Source organism: Primulina eburnea, chromosome 16, assembly GCF_022965805.1.
Source record: "Primulina eburnea isolate SZY01 chromosome 16, ASM2296580v1, whole genome shotgun sequence".
In the NCBI taxonomy this organism is placed as follows: Eukaryota; Viridiplantae; Streptophyta; class Magnoliopsida; order Lamiales; family Gesneriaceae; genus Primulina; species Primulina eburnea.
Window position 1 is genome coordinate 2,935,248 of NC_133116.1, and position 18,528 is coordinate 2,953,775.

The window sequence follows — 18,528 nt, forward strand, 5'->3', positions numbered from 1 at the left end:
GACAAATATACAAAGTTCTCCCTTAAAATTACAAATCCAAAATTAAATTCCCTAGATATCTCGTCTGAAATAATATATATATATATATATATATATAATATATATATATATATATATATATATATATTTCAGAGCATTATTATACAATTATATAGAAAAATGGTGATGATGCATTTAGTATAAGTTTTTTTTTTTTTTGAAAAATAAACATTCATAACATCAAATCGGTAGATCCCGAGTTACAATACTACAAAGCCAAGATGGAATATTTTCATCTTGCCAAAGTAAATTAGATGAGCTATTGAATGCTTTATGAGCAAGAGAGTGTGCCACGGAATTGGCAGAACGATGCATATGCTTGATCGATACAAAATGATTCACTAGGAACATAGAATTAACTTCAAGAGCCAATGCACCACAAGGACCAGTGTCCAAATCTGGGTTGAGAACTAAACGAACCGCTTCCTTGGAGTCCGAGAAAATACAAACAGAAGAAACACCCACCTGTAGACAAAGATCTATACCACAACGAATAGCCAGGATTTCAGCTGCAAGGACACTACCAGGATTACAGATGATAAGAGCATGTGCACCTCTAGTTACTCCCCGTGAATCTCTAATTATCGCACCCACACTAAACTTATTACGCGTGGTATCGAACCCCGCATCAACATCTAGCCGAAGTAAATTAGGGCTAGGCGGTTTCCATAAATGATCTGCTGAGGTTTGTGAGGCACATACTGAGACAGCACACTTTAATCTGGAATAGCGAATCGAATCTAGAAATGCATAAACCCAATCCACTCTAAATTGCATGCTCTTACCCTCGGCTTCATGCTTATGCAAACAAGTTTCCCGCCAGATCGCCCAACAAAGGATCACAAACCATTCGAATTCCTCTTGGTTAAATCTCTTTGACACATATAAAGCACAATCAAGAAAGGAAACATCACGGTGTTTTTTCAGACAATACCAAAAAGGAGTATGTTTCCAAACATCCTTAATAGCCAAACAGAAAAAGAGACAATGACTAGTAGAGACAATGATAATTGCAAAGCGAGCAAGTCCCAACATCAAATATTAATGTTATATGGATGAAACCTATCATTTTAATTTCTTTTCTTTTTTCCAGGAAAAAAAAAAGAATATGATATTTAAAATTACGAATAAAAAAATGGAGGTTATAAATTTAATGCGGAAAATTGTTTAATTTATATTATTATTTATCCCAATACTAAAATTTTATTATGATCGAAATAATCGCATATAATGAATGAATAGGGTTAGGGGGGCTCAATCGTGTGGGATAGACTAATTAAAACTGGGGTTTGTATGTTTGATTAAAGTTGTTGGGTTCATGTAATAAAAGAGTTTCTGGATTTAGTTTTCCATGTGGACGTTTCAATTTGTGTTTCGTCACTTGGGACCCAAATTATTCACACTTTGTTATCTTATGATTATTATTATTTCCATTTTTTGGTAGGACTTTTTTTTTGTGGGTTTGTGTGTCCGTATATTCTGTTCGTCCCAGATATATAATTTTTTATTTCGGTTTTTCCAAATATGCAGTTCATTTTTTACATTTAAATTATTTTTTTGTTTTTATTAATATATTCTTTTCAATCGAGTCTTGAAAAACATTAAATTTTTTTGAAATTAATTAAATAAAGATAAAATAAGAAGTTTAGTTTGAAAAAACCAAAGAAATCTATATTTTTGAGACGGGTAACCATATGTATGATAGACACACAAGAGAAATGGCACGTATTTTGAGCTGACGGATAGGGAAGGTGTGTGTTGGTTGGGACGAAATAAAATATTTCGCTATATATTGATATAATATGGAGTATAAAAATTTATTATGGTCATTTATATTTTATTCGGTAAGTCAATAAATGGATATGAGGCGGATTCGATAAGTCCTATACGGTTCTTGAATTTTAGGCTTGAAAACTGAATTTAATAGTTTACTTTTTGTTTAAAAATATCAATGAATATTGAAAATAAATGATGTGCTTGTGTGCTACAGCAGAATTAAGTGAACTGATGATATGATACAACTAGGGCAACCCTTTATGCTGCATAAATTGTGTATTTAATTTTGGGAGAACAATAGTGGCTGCTACACAACAACATTTATTTGGGAGTAGATGTCCTACTGCATTGTTTGTGGGCCTTTTGATGAACATATGCACCAATCTCTGTCGGACATTAGGTGAGTAACTTCTTTTTTTTTTTTTTATATATATTACAAGTACTAAAGATTTTTGACATAGATTATGTTTTTGTACAGTTTTTTTTTATAATTTATAACATCTCATGTTTGAGGGTTGATCACAACATACTAAGACGAGTCTTTTCAGCGTGTTTGTATACTCACTCACACACACCATGGAAAACTCTTCAGGGGGTCACTCATATCATAATTGTCCTCAGTCAAACACGCTTAATTTTGGTGTTCTTATGTGATAAACTCCAAAAAAGATGTATTTTCTTGATATGAGCAATACTTAACAAATCTTTTAAGGTCTCTTAAATTGCACATTCTCATACCTGAATCTCTCTTATCCTGGTATGAGATCGATTCATTCATCTTTCTTTCATCTAGAAGTCTGTCAGAATCCGTTCATTGTCTGTGCAACCTCACGATATCGACGATCACTTCCCACCCTCTTTGACCTCGGGCTTCACATAATTATTGTAGTTTATATTTAAATGATGGTTATATCATTATTGTGAAAAATAATTAGATACTAAACTAAAATTTTGAAATAAATATTTTTTTATAAAAAAAGATAAAATGAGAGTTGTTCAATAAAAGAATATAATCAAATTTGTACAATAATTCATACAATACAAAAATTTCGTTTATCAAAATCTTATGATAAATTCAATACAAAATTTCATGAGATAATAACAAAATATCACAATATAATAAAAAAATCTAATAAATAATTGTTTTAATATCTTTATTGTTGCTTTAGTATTATTCTAAATAAAATAAACAAAATAGAAGTTGAACATATGACTGGCTGCAAGCTCACTCTTGTTAGGGATGTAAACGAACCAAACTGTTTGTGAGCTATTCTAAGCTCGATTTGATAAAAGCTCGTTTAATAAGGCTCGTTAAGATAAACAAACCAAACTCAAGCTTTACAGTATTCGGCTCGTTAGCTCGTGAACATGTTCGCTGGTAAGTTCATGAGTAATCTTTTAGATGAAAAAATAATACTTTTGATATTTGATTTATTGATTTTGCGTATTATTTATGAAATATATAGAAAAATCTATTAAATTTATTTATTATAATAAATTTACAAAATTTAATAAGAATAATATATTTTTCTTTATATATATAATTTATTTTTTAATTAATTTAATGAAAATTTAAATGTATAATTCATATTTATTAAGCTTGTTTAGGCTTGATAAAGACTTGAAAAAACTCGTGAGCCGTGCATATATTCGTTAAATAAAGCTCGAGCTCGGCTCGATTATAAACGAACCAAGTTCAAACATTCAAGAATTCGGTACGGTTCGACTCGATTACATCCCTAACTCTTGTCCATTGAACAACACGCACGTTGCATAAAAAATTTGACATTTTATTAATATGTTAATATAAAAAAAATTTGGGAGTATTAAAAAATATCACAAAAATTATTCACCTCTCTCCTTTTATTAATAGGATTATTCGTTAGGTATTAATACATACATAATTTTGATTTTTAATTTTTATTATTATAATAATAAGTAAGCACATTGCTGACAAGTACCAGCGACTTTCATGAATAAGGATTAAAAATCATGCAAGTTAGAAAAAGAGATTCGAAATTACCATTATTGACTTATGTCCAAATTGTACAAAATTTTCCTCAATAATCATAAAAAAAATTACATTTATCTGTAATATTAAAGGTTTAAATATTTCCACGATTAGTGTGTCTGTGACTTTAGGACAGCTTTTAATTACTGTCAGTTTACAAATCAGTCAACATAATTATATATATTAGGATTGATGGAATTAAACAGGGGAATAATGATGTTTAATTATATTACTATTTAATATCGTTATAATTGGAATATATTGATAGAGTTGAAGATACGGTATGTATGTCTCTTGCATGTGCTCAATATTATTATATTACCAACCAAATCATATCACTAAATTTAAATATATGTTACTTGAAAAATTCAGGAATTCCCATTATTCTTAAAATTAATTACCTTAATTCCATACACAATAAATTAAACATAATTTGACTTTAAAATCTATGCCCACTACTTTTATTTGAGCGAAAAAAAAGAAGTAAGAATTGTAAATGATTTTGAAAATTTCCTAGATGAAAAATATTTGAATGGATTTCATGTGAGACCGTCTTACGGATCATAATCTGTGAGATGGGTCAACCCTACCCATATTCACAATAAAAAGTAATACTCTTAGCATAAAAAGTAATATTTTTTCATGGGTGACCCAAATAAGAGATCCGTCTCACAAATACGACTCGTGAGACCGTCTCACACAAGTTTTTGCCAAAATATTTACTCATTTCCAATCATTTTTTTTTAAAAAAAAATTACATACATATTTGATTTAATTAAAAAAATTGCAAGTGCTAAAAAAGAACCTGTCCAAACAAAAAGACACTTTCTCTGTATGCATGGACGAGTTCATAAATTTGTCTCACTTTTTGCTCCAACAGTTATTCACACGTGGGGTAAGGGGGTCGCATTTTTTCGTCTGTGCTAATAAAGTAAGAATTTTTTTACTTATTTAATGTGTCATTAATTGTTTCTTTAGAATTATTTTATATTTCTTACGGATTTTCATTCTGAAACTTAACGAATGAAGGCTTAATTTCCTAATTGATTAAGACTATTTTTTCACGTTTAATGAGTCATTGTTTAGGGACAATAACAATTAATTGATATCATTATCAGTAATCGAGACAACCAACTACCATAGAAAAAGTAAGATGTGAAGGGGATGGATAGATCATCACAAGGCAAGCTAGCAACCTACGAACACGATAATTCGCGTGTACATATTTTTAAATTTAATTATTTAAAAAATATTTAAGTTATTCATTATGATTAACAAATCATTTAGTTATTTTTAAAATGTGTTTCTGTGTGGCTTCCCTCGAACAAAAAAAAACATGCTAAACTTTTCAAGAACTGAGAAAATAACTTTTACATGACTGGCAATGTCAGTTTAATTGTCTTTTCAAGAACAAAGCACTTTTGGTCCCTTTTGTTTTTGACAAAATCATGAAACATGCCTGTATACATGTAATGAATCCGGGCCCTATTTTAATTTTCGAGTAAATGAATAAATCTCCGTCTTGATAGTTAAATGTTCAACCTCGGTCAAATCGATTTTTTTATACAGTCTCTAACTAACTCAAAAAAATGTTTTTGTACACTATGAGCCCACATATTTTTCCCTGATGAAATTCGGTACAAATTTGATAGTATCAAACAAATATATGATTTTCAGAACTAAGTGTTTTAAATATTCTAACACTAATATATTATTTTTGAGTACTCAAACATGTATAACAGAATTTGATATTAATGACACGTTTTTTTCAGATGAAAATTCGATATAAAACCTTGAAAGTTTTGTATTAATATATGATATTGGAGTACTAAATGCTTTAGATATACTACTAATATATAGTTTTTTAATATCCTCATATGTACAACATATTTTGGTATTAATGACATATGTTTTTTCGAATGAAAATTGGTACAGAATATTAAATACGTATTAATAATATGTGATATTTCAGTTTAAATTATTTCAGATAAGGTACTAATATATGATATTTGAACACATAAACAATTGTAAAAAATATTGACGTTAATATAGTTCGAATTTTCAAAATTTTATCTTTTGTATTAGATCTAAAACAATTTTTTCAACGATATATATATATATATATATATATATATATATATATATATATATATATATATATATATATATATATATATATATATATATATTCGGCCGACAAGGACTGAACACATAAAACTATATTGTTGAGGATTTAAAAGCAAGTTTCCCTTGATCTTCTTTATCCCTTAATTTTATGTTTCAAACATGATTTATAACTTCATGTTATTCGTTATTTATTATTATATCTAAAAAATATTCAAATTTAATTAATTGAACCATTTAATATTACAAAAAAGATGGACTTGAGTTCTCTTGCGCAAGAGTTAATTTATACATTGTACATTTCCAATGAGAAATGACGTGAATTTACCAGTTTGAATAATCTCCAATTCTTAATTTGTTGTCAATAATAAAAAGATAATTTGTGATACCGAAAAGTTGTGTACGTAAATAAAATAAATGAGAGGGAGTGGAAGGTTGACAGAGTTCAATTCATTCATGAACAGCAAATATATGAACTTCTTTCGCTGGATATGTAATCCCATATATTAATATTGTTTCTCTCCCCCACCCACTCACACACGTAAGCACGAACAATATGAGGATGATTTAACAATTTCTCGGGATTACTTCGGATTTCACTCTCACATTTTGAATTTCATATTCCAACACCGTTTCCAGATCTTGGGCTTTTCTTGCTTTTCACAGAAAACCCATAAAGCTCCAATCTTTACCCTCCGCAAAAGATCCCCAGAAGGAGAAACCATCGTCATTCTAATGAAAATATGGAACATAAGCATGAGTTGATCTTAATCATAGGAGTACCATCACTAACTTTCTTCACGATTCTAGTTTTTGCAATCATTTGTTCGAGGAGGAGGAGGAGGAGAAGAAGAAGAGAAAGAAGTGGTACAAGAGATATAGAAGCTGCTTTTGAGTGTAAAGAAGTAGATGGGGTGGTGCATACAGAGGATTTGATCAAGTTTCAAGGTGGGAAAGATCTAATTGTACAAGAAATTCTTGATGCCCCTGGTGAGGTTATAGGAAAATCTAGCTATGGGACTCTGTACAGGGCTACTTTGGTCAATTCAAATACGCCAACATTGCTGCTCAGATTCTTGAGGCCTACTTGTACTTTGAGGATGAAAGAGGTTGTACCGATAGTAGAGTTTTTGGGGTCCGTTAGGCATCCAAATTTGGTACCTTTGAATGCATTTTATGCAGGGTCCAGAGGGGAGAAACTGATGGTTCATCCATTTTATGGTTCTGGAAATTTGGCTCAATTCATCAGAGGTAAAATTCTGGAAATTTAGCTCATTTTGTGTAAATTATTCTGCTTAATGCTTCTTGAAAATGGTGATGGATTGCGGATTAGATCGGGTTGTGCTTGATTCTGAAATATCTGTGTTTGATATCCGAGTTTGTGAAATGTTATGAGTAAGGATCAAATTTCTTAAAAAGAGAAGCGAGATGTCATTGTGGTAGACGGGAGCGAAGGAAAGAGAGGCCCACTTCCATCCTAGAAATCCACTTTCTGGGGAAAACTCTTGCTCATAGGCTACTTTTATATTGCTTAAAAGTGGATTCTAGTGGTTTTAGTTTGAAGAAATGCAAATAATGTCACTATTCATTGACAGGATATTTAAACTAGAGAGCAACTCAGTATAGCTTGAGAGAGCAAAGATTTTTTTGAGGGGCTATTATCATGCTATTATCGGAATTTTCTGTATTTGATTTTGGTTTAGTTTTTTTGTCATATTTTTTGTTAAAGCATATTTAGGCTGATCGACATGGTTCACCGTTACTCACTGATTCAAGGTTAATTCTTTCTAAATTGTCGAGTGAATCTCTTGTGTATATATGCCTGGTGTAAGCATTGAAAGATGCTATTTTCATCAACCATCCGATATCGGCATTTATAGCTATCGAATTCATTTTCAACTGATTTGAATCTAATCTGATGTTAGTTTGAGCTGTTGGAAAATTAATATGTAGAAAAAACTGCTGAGTAGTTCTGGTGGATGTTTATGCATGTCTATTTCTGCATATTTTTTACCCTAGCACGTGTTTATAATTTTTCAAAATTCAGGGTTCATTTTCAGTGTGATCTTTTGTCCATTTTTTCCTATTCTTGCTTCCCATATTTACAACGTTCTTGACTTTGGTGTGCTAATAACCGCCGGACACGTGCAGATAGTAACAGCGAGGCTCACAAATGGCCCATCATAGGCAGAATCGCTATGGGGATCGCTAGAGGAATTCATCATCTTCATACGTCTTCTGAAAGGCCCATTATCCATGGAAATCTCAAGTCAAAGAATATACTTTTGGATAGCCATTACAGACCATACATTTCGGATTTTGGCCTATACAATCTCTTGAATCCAACTGCTGCTCAGCAAATGCTTGAAGCTTCTGCATTTCAGGGGTATAAGGCCCCTGAGTTGATGAAAATGAAAGATGTCTGCGAAGATAGTGATATATACAGTTTTGGGGCCATACTTCTTGAGTTACTGACTGGAAAAGAATCGTTGGATGATAACCCTAACCCTGATCAAGACTTTTATTTGCCAAGTGCTATGAGAAGTGCCATTCTTGATGACCGTATCATGGAGTTGTATCATCCGGACTTTCTTCTTGGCCTAAGCAATGATCAAAGGGTAGCTGTCGAACATTCCATTCTTGGGTTTTCTCAACTCGCGATGGCTTGTTGTTCACCCTCGCGTCTCCTCCGACCGGACATAAAGGAAGTCCTCAACAAACTAGAAGATATCTTGCAGTAAGCACCCAGTATTGTTGGTTCTGTGCGTGAAACATTCGATTTGGTCATGGTTTGACTGATCTGATGGTCATGGAAACAATCAACTGAGGTGCTGCTGAATGTTTTTAAAGGTAATACAGTTCAGATAATCTGTTCTACTTATTGTTCTTACATTTGTTTCATGTACATGGATGAACAGATATCTCGAAAATAAATTAAGAGTTATTTTAGTACTCATGCGTTCTTTCATCTATATACATGAAAAGTGAATGAAGTACAGTTGTACAATCAGATGACTAGAACATGATCAACGATAGTTCGAGCGGATTTGGATCGAGCTATAGCATGAAGACTCAGCAAACGCAAGTTTGTCACAGCATATATCAAGATAAAGATCCTTGTTACTAAAATAGTTCAGATTTGTACTGGTCTTCATGTCTTCGACATACAAATTTTAGTCTTAAGTTAGTTGGAGTCGTATATTTTGATTAGAATTGATATTTTATTTGATGAATTAGGGAAAAACAAAGTAATTCTTACGAATGTTTGAAAATATTAGTGTCTTTGGTTCCATATATGAATATGATTTAGCACATACACCTATTTTCCCAGCAGACGCCGTAAAATCGTCACCACGATCCTCGAACTATTTCTTGATAGGATGTAGTATTTTGAGTGTGTCTGATAATTAATTGCATGAAGAATTCTTTGTATGTTTATTTAATTGGAACATCATTTCATGGATATTATTTTTTTGTTATAATCAGGAACTTTATTAAAGAATTATTTGCATGAATATTTCTTACTCAAATAAAAGACTAACAAAATAATTGTTTGTTACTGCATTAAATTCTTCCAAGATGTTCGCAACCATAGACACCACAATATGTTTACATGAATATCTTGAAAGCATTTAATACAATTGTCTCCTCACACATTTTTGAGTGTTGAAAAACGCGTTGAATTAAATTCTTTAAAGATGTTCGCACGAACATCAAAATTCATGAGATTTCAAACACATGCGAGCATCATATTAAAATTATATATATAATATCTTAAATTAATTTTACTTTATTCCTATTTATAAAAGTATTTTTCCGCATATGTTGCATACTCATTCACAAAACGAAAAAGAAAAAAAAAATTGTCACCAAAAGGATGATAATAACAAAGTAGAGACATTCAAACTTCTCTATGACATATCATGGAGCTACATTAGTTGTTCAACAAAAACTCATAGCTGAACGCTGCAATCCAAACTTTCAAAGACGACAAGGTAATACCAACACACAGCCAATCAAACATAATAACACGTCAATTATTGGCACAAATCCAACCTCATATACATACAAACATGGTAAAATAGGCAGACACTTTCTTAAAACTGTTGCATCTTACAGTGGTCTATCACTGCTTCATATACATATAAGAAAAATTGATGGTGGAATCCAAGACTTTAATCGGATTTACAAACATCAGAAATTCTGTGGGAAACTCATTGATTTCAAGTCAATGTTCTTCTTGACTTCCATTCTATAATTTCAGAAAGAATGGTGTAATTTGGAATGAGGATCTTGTGTGACAGCGGCAGATTGGTAATGGGGGATGTATCTTTCTCCTCGAGCCATTTCTCTATCGCCTTCCGATCATATGTATGTCCATCCGCGGCAACACAAGGGTCACACATTACCTCCTACAATAAAATGGAATCATACGTGAAACTAAAAAGCACTCTCTCAATCACTAACTTTGTTAAACAAGAATCACTATGTGCTGAAGTTTATGGAGACTAACAACAAATAAAGGATGTTGAATTTTGGACAGTAGAAATGAGAAGATAATGCAACATAATATAAAATTGCATGGTTTATATCAGAACGCCTACATCCACTATCTACATATACTCCCGAGAGCTAAAACTCTTACTAGTCTCTGTTATTTAAGAAAATTTAGAATACAACAATTGCTTCTATACATAGATGAAATTATATTGAACAAATCTTTCAGAAAATCTTTTCTAACAAAATAACAATATCATAAAATATACATCATATCTCGACGCCATCAGAAAGAACAGGATGTTGAATTTTGGACAATAGAAATGAGAAGATAATGCAACATAATATAAAATTTACATGGTTTATATCAGAACGCCTACATCCACTACATAGACTCCCGAGAGCTAAAACTCTTACTAGTCTCTGTTATTTAAGAAAATTTAGAACACAACAATTGCTTCTATACATAGATGAAATTATATTGAAACAAATCTTTTAGAAAATCTTTTCTAACGAAATAACAATATCATAAAATATACATTATAATCTCGATGCCATCGGAAAGAATACGTTCCAACAAACACATACCTTGAGAATGGGACATCTGACATGGTTAGGAGGTGGATGTGCAGAAATGAATACCAAATCTCGTGTTTTTTCAGCTATTTCTTTTAGTTTCTCCAAAGCAGGTAGAATTTCGTTGTTCAAATTAGGTCTATTTCTTCCTATAAATTCTATGCATTTCAGAGCCATAAGGGCCAAATTCCTTGTTTCCTCGATTGGCCATTCTCCAGCCTCAGCATCTAGCACTTCCCTCAACTGATCATTTTCCAATGCAGTTTCAACCATATGAGCCAGCCCCATGGCCGGTTTGGCAGTCAGCAATTGCAAAATAACCATACCAAAGGCATAAATATCAGATTTTGGAGAGGCTAGTCCAGTTCTTTGGTACTCAGGATCAATATAGCAAAGGCTACCCACCAACGAAGTTTCTTTGTATTTGGTGGATATAGAAAGAGAGTCATTTTGAATCATTGTGGCGAGGCCTACATCGCCGATTTTACTCACATTGTTACGATCAAGCAATATGTTTGCTGGCTTTAGATCACGATGTATTATTGCTTTTGGTTTTGAGCTGTGTAGGAAGACAAGAGCCGAGGCTACTTCCCAGGCTATTCGGTATCTGTCAAACCATAAAAGCGGAGGCATGTTATTTTTCTGAAGCAGCCTATCTTCAAGATTTCCATTAGCCATGAACTCATATACGAGGCAAGCATTTTCAGGACATGCTCCCAGAAGAATCAGTATGTGTGGATGACGAATCTGGCTCAGTATTTCTAGCTACAAATCATTGAAGACAGAAATTGATCATATAATTGATGTTGCAAGTAATTTACGACGAAGAAAATATATTCTGCACAAATGATTAAACAATCACATTGATTCCCCGGAGGTTTTACTGCTTGGATACTAGAAGTAGTTCCTAATTTAGATCATGTAATACTTCTCATCTGAGATATATATAAGAAATTGTAGAAGTTAGTTTCTAGGATGAATTACCACAATATCTCGCTTTTTTATATTCGAGTAATTACATAAATACTAGTCTTTTTTTCACTCTCATAAATAGTCATACCTCCTGCTGAAATAGCTTCCTCCCAGTTGCTTCCTCATCATGGAGAACTTTCACAGCACCAGTTGTGTGGTGAAAACTGCATTTGTACACAGTTCCACAAGCTCCAGTTCCGATTTTACGATCCTCAGAGAAAGAAGATGTTGCAGATACGATTTCTTCCCAGGAAAATTTTCGGTACCTTTGGTAACTACCCATCAAGGCGTTTTCAAGATTTTCCTTCTCTTTAGCCATACGCGACACTTTAATATCTACATCTTTTCTTTCTGAAGCTTCATATTCAGCACATTCCCTCATTAAATTCGCTTCTCTTTTAGCAGCTTCATACCTCTGTTTCTCTTCTATTGCTAACATTTGGGCTTCCCCCTCTTTACTACTTATCTCCTTCAGGTTAATTTCTTCTTGCAGATGACGTTTCTGAAGTTCATTTATCTAATCAAGAAAGCAAAAAATGAAATGTTCCTTCATGCAAGTTATTACGATATAGTTTCCATATAGTACTACTCTAAGGTAACTTTTAAATGGTAAACAATGAAAAAAGATCAACGCATTTTGGCAGTGGAGCTGATACCACGAGATGATATTCTAGTATCATAGGTCAAAGATTACAAATATACCTTTCTAGAAGCATCATACTTCTGTAATTGTGTAATGGCATGCAATCCTTGAATGTGTCTGACTTTCACTCTCAAGTTTTCTAGCTCAAAATTGGTGTTGACCTGAAAAAAAAGAGGATTAATATTACTCAAAATATCTGATTTTAAGGTTCATCGGTAATGTTTCAAACGATAAACAGACAAGAAAAGGAAACACACAAACTGGTTTTTATAATCTCAGAAAAATTTATAGAGTTCCATGTTGGTCAAATTAAAAGCTGCAACTGAATATACTCGCTGCACAGTCATGCTTAAGTTCTTTTTTTTTCTAGATAAAAAATTTTCATTGATCAAAATATGCTACCATACTGGGCATTGAAAGGTTATGTATATTAAGTGGCCAAACTGTAACTCAAGCACTTCACTTCAAGTGCAAAATGAAGCACCATAATTCATTTACTCCAAGTCTGGACAATTCTAACAAAATTATACCTATTTATAACATAACAGCATCTTAATGAATTGAGACCCTTTCCTGTGTTTCCTAAAAAACATACGATTCCAATTTATTTACTTGAATCCTTTTACCAACATTTGTTCGACTCCTCTATATGTATTCTAAATATCATAATAATACCTATAAAGTTGGTGAAGGGCTGTTTTCTAATGCAAAACCGATAACGTCGAGACCATAGATCAATGAAATCCTAACATGTATCAAACAAAATTTGTAAAAAATCGCAATTTCTATAAAGTAATCTTAAGTACTATGAGTCTGTTATTCAATTTAAAAATATCTTTCAAATCTTATTCTATTATTAATGAGGTTTTTAATTAAATCAATGTTAGTTTACGAAAGATCGATATATAGAATTTATTATCCATGAAATATAGAATTGTAAAAATAAAAAGTAAAAAAAAAATTTAAGAGGCCATTAAATTAAATATTATGAGTTATATTTTACTATCAATATTATTATTTCATTTGTATTAATATTATTTTTAAGAGTTAGTCATAGTGATTTTAAATGGATAATTATTTGTCTTTAGTACGCTTCGCTTTTGTAGATTATGATTTATACATTGATAAAATACATAATTTGGTTGATTTTTAGGTTATTAGATTCATACTTGTGTTTGATATAAATTTTTTTTCTGTTTCAATCATTTTGTTTATATCTAGTTCATATACAATTTATTAATACATAAAAACAACTGTTCGAATTTTATCTGCTTTGACACTAAGTTATATAGTTTTTAACATCTAATATGATAGCATTGCTCAGATACAAACAATGATCAAATATTTTAGAAAATATTTTTTTAGTTTATATATAATGAATTACGTGCATCACGTGATCATGCTAGTATCACTATAAGACCTTAGTGTTGCTTTTTAACAAAAAATATGCGTTGGCCAATAGTTCAATCAGATACTAACATAGAGTCAACCTCACATTGTTATGAGTTTCATACCCTATGAACCACCCAGTAATGCATTGCATGAAACTTTACATTCTAGTTGTTTCACTCTGGGCGTAGGGGTGTGTGTTCAGTGCACACGTCGACTGGATTAAATTTTTGGGAGTTGTATATATGAACTTGAACAATCTCTCCTCTTGAGCTATCTTTTGGATTGATTAGGTCCAAGTCTTAATCTTAACAGATGACTTTATTCTTTTTGATGAGTTCAAAAGTTTTGGCTCATTGGAAATCGTAGCTGAACAATAAACAACATGGCACCTGATCTCTGAAGAATTATGAGAAGTTGAAGCTTGATCCCACAAAGGGCTGTAGGCCGATGAGCCACTGAAGCTTGAAGCCTGGCTAGGTTGCTTCGTTAACATCTTCATAATTACTTTCTACTAGACCAGGTGATAAATTTCCAGGAGCTCCGATTCCATTTGGAGGTATTTTATGTAGAAGGGTCCGGTTTATGGTTGAAAGTGCTTGATAGCGCTGCATAGGAAGTGAGGATGAACGAGAAAGAAAGAATCGGTCTGTTGATTCTTGGTCTCTCATTCTGAAAATGCATAGAGACAAAAAGATTAGATTACCTCCTCTTGACAAACTTCTATCCATTGATGCATAATGCAGGACTCCTTGTTCAGAAACATATTCTAAGTGAAAAATTTGTAGCATACAGTCCAATCTCAATTTCTTGGGGTTGGGGGTTTAAACAAGGTCCAAATATTTGTGTTCAAGGTTTTTCACAAATGATCGAGTTAGTCTCTAGCACAGTAATATTAGACTTGTTCACCTTCAAAAAACTAAATTGAGCTTAATCGAGAATGTACATTTCAAGGACTGTAACTATCCCATTGAAATTGAACAAAAATATCTATAACCTAGTTATAGCCAATAAAACCAGCCACAACTAAACAGAAAATAGGGTTTTATTGTTGTGGAACTCACTACGGACTCAAAACAATTGAGAGACGAGAAGCTTCTTTTTAAAATGTACCTGTATGTGAGCCCAACGTATAAGTTGAAGAGTTATCACTCGAAAAACTCGCTTCACTACTGTCATCACTAAAGCTTCTATTTGTTTTTGAATCTGATGGACGGAATAACAATTTGCCTTCAGAAACAGTATATATCGTGCAAGTAGCAGGACAAGATTCTGCTATTTTTGAAGACAGATCAGGTCCCCTGTACATGCAGTGAATTGATTTCGCCATCAGACAAAAGATTGCATGTAAAGAACATAAAAGACACCTAGAAGCCAAACATATTTCATTTTTTATGATACTACCTTGAAAAAATACTGCGAGATGAAGCACCTATAACAAGTTTATCGGTTTGTAGCTCGAAGATTTTACCACAGATTGCATTTACCACATCGTCTGACTCAATCTGCACGATTTTCACTTGCACCTGAATATAAAAGACATTGATTAGCAACCAATTTAATTTGGCAGTCTTCCAAGAGCCAAAGCGCTTTTACCTTTCTCTGATTACACATGTTCTTGTAAGGAAGAAGCTTTTCAGTCACCTGCCACTCCACTTGCTTTCTATATGCGGTTGCTAAATCATCATGAACTTCAGAAATAGGGACTAGTTTCCCCACTGGCAAGCAAATCACGAAACAACCAGCATGTATCAAGCACAAAACAAGGCTTTTTGGGAGTTTAATCAAAATCTCAAGGTTTTGTTCATGTTGATTTCCCATGCTTGGGAACATTAATGTTCACGCCGCATACTTGTAATGAGCAATCGGGATAAAAATGATTAAATTTGTAGTACCATTAAATATTATTTCCAGCTTATCATAAACATCACAACATACTGATATAAAGCCTCTGAACATGGTTCTGAAAGATGATGCCAATATTGTATTCTAATCACACCAGGATAAGCTATTGCAAGATTATTCTCATGTATCAATATGTTTCGGACGCCAAAATCAACTTGAAAGTGGACACTTACTATGATTTCTAACTCTAGATATCACTGGGCGAACATGCAGCAACTTAAAGTAGACAATTCCTTCTGGCACAAACTTGTCCAACGCCCATTTGACGACATATTTGCTTTTTCTACCTCCTTTAACGGCTAAACAAGCAACTAAATGTGCTGGAGGGGACAATTCAACTGATCCTTCCATTATTATGACTAGTCTATTTTCCCACAATCAAAGCTCGCGAACGTCATACCCGAAGTAAAAATTCGCTGTTTTATGGAACGAAAGTCAACATTGGCGATAACAAGAAAGAAAGATGGCATATAATTTGAAGGCAAAATTGAAAGTACCTTTCTTGAAAATCTTCAAGAAATGTAAAATCGAAAAATAAATGAGACAATCTTCACACAACAGCAAAATAGACCACATACCTCTTCTTGATTTGTCCCCTTAAATTCTTCTCAGACAACTTGTATTGTGAAGCAGAGAATTTCACTCCTCTCTGTATAATTTTACTCCTTGAATAATTTCTGGGAAGCAGGTTTTTAGGCAGGATGTTAAATAAATCTCTTCTTGGTCTTCGTTTTACATCTTTCCGAACCAAAACAACAAAACGTTTGGTGGAAGAACGATATTTTTCAATTACTAGGTACAATTATTTTTTATTGTGCAAGATATATATAATTCAAGGATTAGTTGACTATATATATATATATATATATATATATAATTCAACGATTAGTTAACTTTTTAAAACTGGAGGACAGTTGCTTTTCCAGTTTGTCCCCATACACCACCGCATTTTCTAAAATTAATATTTACGGCAAATTCTATGTTACATCTGGTGGGATATTTTTCTCATGAGACGGTCTCATGAATATTTATCTGTGAGACGGATCAACTCTATCGATATTCATAATAAAAATTAATATTTTTCATGAATGACCCAAATAAGAGATCCCTCTAACACAAGTTTTTGTCAATAAAATGATAGACAACTCATCGAGTGTGTTATATAATGTGAAACATATTTTTTCACAAAAAAATCATGAATATCAATAAAAAAAAAATGCCTAAATTATATTTAAAAATAAAAATTTAGTGGTGATTTTCTGAGAACGACATATCTTATGGTGGTTTTGTTCATAAAATCTATATTATTTTTAATTTTTGATGTAGATTAACAAATAATAATTTCATTATAAAATCGTGATGAATAGTTAATTCTTCCATTCATGTAAATATTATTGATTAAAAGTTGCCTGGTGAAAGCTGGTCCGCTGTTTGGTCACACTAAAGGAAAAAACAGTGAAAAAAATATTGGAGACGTAAACTTTATAGTGCTCGACGAAGTTAAAATCCAGGGGGTTTCCACCTTTTATGGGAAATTGAATAAGATGCCTGCATACATTTATGTGATAAATAAATAAGTTTCTGTAGCGATGTATTGATGTTTCTTCTACTTAAATGCAGTAATGCCCTGGATTTAGTGAAGAATTGTTGCGGTCTCCTGAAACTTATCTCAAGATATAATACAAAATTTGAGTTTATTTTCAGTTTGGGCAACTAATCCTGCACCCGGCTGGGTGTGCCACCATTTCAAAATTCTACATGGGAAAGGAATGTGATGCACGCTCACAGTCGAAGTAAAGCGATTTTCTCGATAGAGAGAATTTAAATATGACCGTAGATAAGAAGGTTGAAGGCAGTCTTTAATCAATATAAGATGCAAGAACCCATCAGGAAGGTGGGCATCAGCAACCAAGCCATCTGGCGCCTTTCCATTGCGGCAAGAGATTACAGCAGCGCACACAATAAGAAAATGCCCTTTGGATTTCGATCATCTCAATCTCCCCAAGTTTGTCGTCAAACTCGAGCGTCCAATCATACTATCATTGGTTGTTTCATTACAAACTGTGTAGTTCGAACGGCAAATCATCTGCTCAGGTTTTCGACGAAGGTCCCAAAACTTTCTCCTACCTTGAGCATTGTTCTCGGCACTCGAGCCACTTTTTTCTGATGCAACTTCTACATAATTCACTTCTGCCTCATAAGACCTTAAATATCATATACGTAGATAATAAAGTTGAACTATCTAAAATACCCATGAAAATTCAAAGATCATAAAATCATATTATCTGCTACTAATAAATGGCACAGAGCATTACATCATATGAGAATATCAGATGTTAAAAGTGATTATCTAGGTTAAGTAGATGAATAATTCTCATTAGAGATTATTAAATTAAACAATATTTCCGTTTATCATCTTCTCCTGGGAAAAGGCTGGGAAAAATTATGGTATAAAAAAATATTATGGTGCATTTTCCTATTGCAGGTATGCGCTATCTAGAGTAGACTGGCAGCTTTTCATTTCAAGAGGGTAACGAAATGCTTTAACAATGGCCAGAAAATCTAGGTTTCAAGACAATTTTGTGAATCTCAGAAT

At 32.5% G+C, this 18,528-nt stretch overlaps 2 protein-coding genes across 4 annotated transcripts; one reads left to right on the forward strand and one right to left on the reverse strand.

Moving 5' to 3' along the window:
* Positions 1-6,394: 6,394 nt before the first annotated feature.
* LOC140817210 (putative kinase-like protein TMKL1) lies at positions 6,395-9,004 on the forward strand. Of its 3 annotated transcripts, none has more exons than XR_012114734.1 (3): positions 6,395-7,201; positions 8,102-8,800; positions 8,936-9,004. XR_012114734.1 is itself a non-coding variant. In XM_073176850.1 (2 exons), the coding sequence occupies exons 1-2, from the start codon at positions 6,694-6,696 to the stop codon at positions 8,689-8,691; spliced, it is 1,098 nt and encodes a 365-aa protein (XP_073032951.1). In that variant the 5' UTR covers positions 6,395-6,693; the 3' UTR covers positions 8,692-9,004. The 3 variants fall into 3 exon arrangements, 1 of the variants encoding a protein (XP_073032951.1); XR_012114735.1 differs by having other exon boundaries at positions 8,962-9,004; XM_073176850.1 differs by having other exon boundaries at positions 8,102-9,004.
* Positions 9,005-9,966: 962 nt separating this feature from the next.
* Positions 9,967-16,746, reverse strand: LOC140816291 (U-box domain-containing protein 35-like). Its single transcript, XM_073175456.1, is given in 11 exon segments — positions 9,967-10,362; positions 11,036-11,788; positions 12,084-12,512; positions 12,698-12,824; positions 14,420-14,506; positions 14,508-14,685; positions 15,141-15,328; positions 15,432-15,553; positions 15,624-15,745; positions 16,106-16,348; positions 16,511-16,746. Coding segments are annotated over 10 exon segments (2,373 nt in total). The 5' UTR covers positions 16,284-16,348; positions 16,511-16,746; the 3' UTR covers positions 9,967-10,173.
* Positions 16,747-18,528: the final 1,782 nt, after the last annotated feature.